General features: G+C 47.0%; 2 protein-coding genes across 11 annotated transcripts in view; one reads left to right on the top strand and one right to left on the bottom strand.

Moving 5' to 3' along the window:
• gripap1 (GRIP1 associated protein 1) overlaps positions 1–1759 on the bottom strand; it is a 51915-nt gene extending 50156 nt beyond the window's left edge. For 4 of the 6 annotated variants that reach the window (XM_044210237.1, XM_044210238.1, XM_044210235.1 and 1 more), the window contains exon 1: positions 1421–1665. In XM_044210237.1, the coding sequence (XP_044066172.1) occupies positions 1421–1468 (48 nt within the window). In that variant the 5' untranslated portion in view covers positions 1469–1665. Of the gene's footprint in view, positions 1–1420 lie in introns of all 6 variants that reach the window. The other 2 variants (XM_044210233.1, XM_044210236.1) reach the window with 2 other exon arrangements.
• An 878-nt stretch (positions 1760–2637) lies between these two features.
• ptpn18 (protein tyrosine phosphatase non-receptor type 18) overlaps positions 2638–6000 on the top strand; it is a 21182-nt gene continuing 17819 nt past the window's right edge. For 3 of the 5 annotated variants that reach the window (XM_044210240.1, XM_044210241.1, XM_044210243.1), the window contains exon 1: positions 2639–3913. In XM_044210240.1, coding sequence (XP_044066175.1) covers positions 3842–3913 — 72 coding nt within the window. In that variant the 5' untranslated portion in view covers positions 2639–3841. Of the gene's footprint in view, positions 3914–6000 lie in introns of all 5 variants that reach the window. The other 2 variants (XM_044210244.1, XM_044210239.1) reach the window with 2 other exon arrangements.

Below are 6000 nucleotides of genomic sequence, written 5' to 3' on the forward strand. Positions count from 1 at the left end.
GCCGTCCCGTTCCCTGGAGCTGTTCCTGACGTTTTGTCCACCCCCATTTCCCCCAAAGGAGCGAGGACGCACCAGGCGGAACTGAAGAGCTGTGATGGCTTTAACTGAGGACTGAAGGACTGGTTTACGCTGCCTCGTCGTACAGAGACAGCTGCTCACTTAAATTAAGCCCAGATGTAATGGATATGGTGTCATACTGCCAGTGCTGAGGGAGGAAAACATGTAAGGGTGCACCCAAAAGGACTTCAAAGAGACCTTTACCCCCATTGTTTTAGCCTCAATAATAATAATAATAATAAAACTTTATTTACAGAGCACTTATCCAAACAAAGTGCTTCACAACAAGAGAAATAAAACACCACAGTGAGTGATGGAATATAAAGAAATAAAACGCATGAAATACAGAAAAGCAGTAAAATAAACAGTTCAGGTAAAATCAGGATCTGCTTTCAGATAAAAATGTGTTTTGAGACGAGACTTAAACGAAGACTCTGACTCAGACAGCCTGATGTCTTCGGGCAGGTTGATCCAGAGCCTCGGGGCCCTGATGGCCAAAGCTCTGCCCCCCTTAGTTTCCATCCTGGACTCAGGAACAGACAGGAGACCCCTGCCCGAAGATCTCAGACTACGTGAGGGTTCATAAGGGATTACAAGGTCTAAAATATAGTCTGGAGCCATGAAGAGCCTTAAAAGTCATCAACAAGATCTTAAAATCGATCCTAAAATAATATCACACAGGTGAGTCAACAGGTGAGTCAACATTAAACCCTTCATGAAGGAGCTGCTGGAGTAGACTGCTAATAAACTGGCCCCTCAGTGTCAAACAGCATCACTGTCTGCTGCAGCTAGCATGCTAACAGGACTCGGTCTGGCTTCTTGTTTACACACCGGTTTCCTTTATTCACGAGAGTAACGTTAATGCTGTGTGTGTGTGTGTGTGTGTGTGTGTGTGTGTGTGTGTGTGTGTGTGTGTGTGTGTGTTTTAGCCTGACTCAGACCCCGTGACTCTCATCGGGTGCGAGTGTCCGGTGGATGCTAACACGCTAGCTAGCCTAGCTAACTGACTGGATAAAAATCCGGGTTAGCAGCGGGAAGCTACATTGGTTAGCTGTCTAACCAGTCGACACCGAGCTAGCATACTGTGACGTTAACGGCCCGCCAGTTGAAGATGCTTGTGGCAGTTTATTATCCCCGACATTATTAGCTTAACAGCGCCAGCCCCTCTCTCTGCAACATCACAAGCTGCCGAGCTACTCCCACGCTAACGGCTAGCATCAGTGAGCTAACGTCCCTGACAGCGACGCCGCACCTGGCGGCTGTATGACAGGTGTTATTCACGCAACCGACAGCTTCCCGCGCGTGAGCCCACCGACCTGAAATAACAGCTGTCGCGGTTTTTTTTTTTTTTTTTTTTTCTTACCTGCATCCGATGAAACTCCTCCTCTGACAGAGCCTGCGACATGGCCATGTTTACCTGGGCTGCTAGCTAGCTAGCAGGCTAAGCTAGCGGAGGAGACGGAGCGGCTAACAGAGAGGAGCGCAGAGGAGGCGACTGCGCAGACCTCTCACTCTGACGCTGTTTCCAGCGCAGACCTCTCACTCTGACGCTGTTTCCAGCGCAGACCTCTCACTCTGACGCTGTTTCCAGCGCAGACCTCTCACTCTGACGCTGTTTCCGAGAACCACGAAGGAACTACAGAGTCTCCTGCTGCACCTCCGCAGTACGGAGGCGGAATGTAAACTAAGTACTGTTTGAGGTACTTGTACTTTTTTATTTTTTTTACTGCATTACATTTATATCCGGCAGCTTTAGATTATTAATACAAAATATAAATGAACAAATAAATTAAGACTGCCCTGCAGGATATAAAGTAGCTGAAGTTAGCTCCACCTTCACCGGCTGCAACATTAAAGTGATGAACACATGAATGCATCAATAATCCAATAACATGATGTACATTTGAGTACTTTAAGTGTATTTTGATGCTGATACTTTTGTACTTTGAATTTTATTTTAAATGCAGGACTTTGACTCGTGGCAGAGCTTTCAGAGATCTGAATCCTTCTTCCTCCACTGCTCTAATACATGAACATGTTAAGTCAAAATACTGACACCCTAAGTCACAGTTACGGGACGCTACATGCTGACTCGTGGCTCAGAATCTCATTATTTCCACTTACTGTACTGAGTGTTTTTTCTTTTCCCCAGCCGAAATTTATTTTTTAATCTTGCGAGCAAAAAGATTAAACATTGTGAACAGCAGGAGACCACACACAGGTGGAGCTAACTGCAATAAAGCCGGCTCTGTCCCCTTTAAGGGTTTCAGTAAGCCTTGCCATTGAGCCAGCATGCACAGTGCAAGGGATTCTGCAGCTGGCAAAGCTAAATGGTACGCAGCCGTTGTTGATGGGATTGATTGCACCTGAGCTTCCCCTGCTGTGGGAAGAAGTCTGTTACTATCTCCTGTGAACGAAGCAAACACATCTTCTGGGCCTAGAGCTGAGCCTCCACACTGAGGGCAAAACAATACGTGATCAATAAGCTGTGTGTGTGTGTGTGTGTGTGTGTGTGTGTGTGTGTGTGTGTGTGTGTGTGTGTGTGTGCTGTTAGACATCCGTTCAGCCTTGCTAAGGTTACTTTAAATGACTTTAATTGAACTAGGCGAGTTTGTACAGGTACGGTACGGGTCTCAACCTGCCGGGTTGGGTCTGGATCCAGAATTGAATTCGACACGGCTTGTAGTGTGTAAAGGGTCGGTTCCAGCGCGGAGGTCTCCAGGTGCACGGCAGGCACAGGTGTGCAAAACTGGACTCGTGCAGAAGTTTCTGAACTGCTGCGTTCGAAAGCTTTCGTGCCACAGAGCTTCGTTGTTGCAGGTTTCTGACACCGCCGAGATTAAAGGTCTTTGACCTCGTTCGGATCGAGGTGTGGCGGTTTACACGGTTTCATTTCTAGACAAACCGGGGTGGCCTTGGACGGACAGACCTTAAAGACGGCTCAGGAGGACGCTCAGAGGCGACTTTGGGCCCGTACAAACACTGAGATCTTGGTGTGGTCCTGGACTCGGGTCTTTGCAGGTCTCATATCAGACAGCCGCAGCTTATTCTGAGTCCTCAGCAGTAAGGCCAGGAGAGACCACATCAGTCCAGTTCTCAGACCTTCAGGGCTTAAAACTTTTCTGTTTGCATTTTATTAAGTTAAATTCAGGACTGTGTATTCATGTCTTCACTGTAGCAGCACTTATTGTGCTTTAGCTTATTTTTACCTTCCATTTTATTTAGTTTGACTTATTTTTTTATGTTTGTTTTTTTTTTATGTTGTCTTGTGTTTCTTGTCTTTCGTGGAAAGCACTTTGACCCGCCTCGTTGCTGAAAGGCGGCGGACAGATAAGCCTGCCTCACGTGTTTCACACTCGAATGCCAGGTTGTAAAGTTCAAGTTTAACAATCTAAATAAAGTCCAACGTTGCGCCTGAGACTGGGCGTCCGGCTGAGATTGAGAGTTTGGTTCCTTCAGATGTTGTTCGCTCTGAGGAAGAATCTCTCTCTCTCTACAGCTCAGTGAAGTAATCGCGTTCACATCCATTAACTTTCTGTTATTTCATTCAAAGTTTCTCCACACTTCCTCCTACTAGTTCGCCAGCACACAGAGAGAGAGAGAGAGAGAGAGAGAGGCGCTCAGTTATCTGTTCAATTATTAACTAACGGGTTAAATATAGAGGCAGAACTGAGAGAGGTAGAGGAACAGAGAGGTTGTATTTGAACCTCAGTGCTGGTCAGACTGCAGCCGCAGAGCTGAGAGTCAGTCAGAGGAGGTGCTGTCTGATGTTGGTTGATGCGACATGGAGCTGCTGCCCTCCCTGCTGTCCGCTCTAAAGGCCGTGGACCCCGAGACTCTGGATCAGGAGTACAATGTGAGTGTTTTCATACCTCTGTGTGTGTGTGTGTGGGAAGACCAGTTTTAGAGCTGCACTGTGAGGTTGTTTCAGCAAAGCCAGGGCATTTTCACACCTCAAGGCACAGGTTTAAATTTAGGTTTAGCGGTTAGCACTGAGGTAGTCAGGTTCTCCACGTTAGGACTCGCCACGCTGGCTGACACCAGAATGACCTAAAAATGAAGTACAACAGAGCTGTTGAGAAACTCAGGTTTTGAGGTTAGCACACTTACTGAGCACACGAGCTTCTGCACGTTGTGGCCTTTTATATTTCATTGCTTCACATCTGGGATTCTGAGCTCCTCCGGTCTCTTCCTGCTACGCACAGCGTCGGGGACGAGTCTCTTGCTCCTGTTTGGTCTCTGTTCAGGTGAGCTGCGGGCAAATAATCTGATAAACTGGCTGAGCGGCGTGACATCAGGCTGCTTTGTGTAAAACATGCAAAGCAAAACACAGGATGCTACTCATTTACACACATTTAAATTGACCCAGTAAACAACGCATTTTAAATAACTGGCCTTTGTGCCTTCCACGAGTCTGACATCGAATTAGAAATGTTGCCTACATTTCTGTATAATTAACACACTAACCCTGAAAACTATATTGACTTTCACTGATAGAAAACTGATGAGACTAAATTAAAATCAACCATGCAAGACTTAGACGTAGGCTGTGGGTTAGCAGACTGTCCCTGCGAAGCTAACAGCCAGAGAGGACGAGACGGTTTCCCAGAGCCAGCACAGCAGCTCCAGACAGCGACGCTCACAACTCTCCTGCTGCTGCAGCTAACATCACAACAGCAGCAGATCTTAAACTAGCGAGTCAGCTGAATGACTGCGGGCAGGTCGTTTAACGTCACCTGACGCACACATCACGGCTGGATCAGCGCTGTGCGGCTCGGCCCGAGCCTCTTTATGTGTTTCCCGTTCGCAGAGCCGGGGCTGAGCGCACTCTTTAAGTATATTTTGATGCTAGTACTTTTGTGCTTTTACTTAAGAAAGATTTCAAATGCTGGGGTACGTTTCCACCGAGGTGTGGAAAAGTAACCGACACTATATACTGTGCGTACGAGAAGAACAACCAAAACAGTGTCTGTGTCCAGAATCACACCTCGGTAACTCAGTCAGTACTGAAAGCAGCGAAGCGGCATCCTCTTTCTGCTCATGCTTACATAACACGAGGCTCTCAGTGTGTTTCTGTGGCTAGAGAGAGATTAGAAACAGGCAGAAATAACCTGCAGCGTTCATCAGAGCGGGGAGCTCAGTGTTTCTGAAGCTTTTTGTGTCACGTTACACCGACACAGTTCACCACGCACACGCACACACAAACACATGCACGCACACACACACACGTGGATGCAGCATGTATTACAGTCTCTGTCCGGTGTTCATTATCGTCCGCATGTGGACACCGAGGAGGCCCTCCGTCTCTTCAGCTGCGGTTTAAAACCTCCTTCGTGTTTTAAAGCGTGTTTGTGTTCAGTTTAACCTGTGTTTAGGTTGCCATGGTTACAGGATTAATACACCTCAGCGTGCACGCGGTCCTGCTACCATTGTTAATGTACAAAAATATGAATCGTTGCCATTTTGAATGCCGTCGGCAGCTCGCGCCTCTCGCGGTCTGGACAAACGGAACCAGAACCATCTGACTGCAGAGACACAAGCAGAGCAGAAGACAAAGGACAAAAGAAACGTCCAAATTATTGTATTAAAAAGTCTGTTTGATGTGCAGTGATGCCGGTTGTCAGCAGTCAGAAGAAAATGATAGAAATAATTGAACATGTATTTAACTGTATTTGTTGTTTAAGTTAAATATTTACCTGCAGATCTGCAGAGCAGCTGTTGGACTTTATTCTGAGCGACTGAGAACTGGGCTCATATCACTTTATATATAATATAATACAGTAATATTAAATCTCACATTGTTCAGACCGAGAAGCATCTGGGTGCACGTATGCATGTTGTTTTGGGGGCTGGCGGGCTCGGGGCGCCGTGGTCTGAAGAGGTCTGGGAGGAAGGTGTTTCTCGCTCACTGGAGCGAGCTGGGCGAGCCGCGTACTCTGTTTG

The sequence above is a fragment of the Siniperca chuatsi genome, linkage group LG10 (assembly GCF_020085105.1).
Source record: "Siniperca chuatsi isolate FFG_IHB_CAS linkage group LG10, ASM2008510v1, whole genome shotgun sequence".
NCBI lineage: Eukaryota > Metazoa > Chordata > Actinopteri > Centrarchiformes > Sinipercidae > Siniperca > Siniperca chuatsi.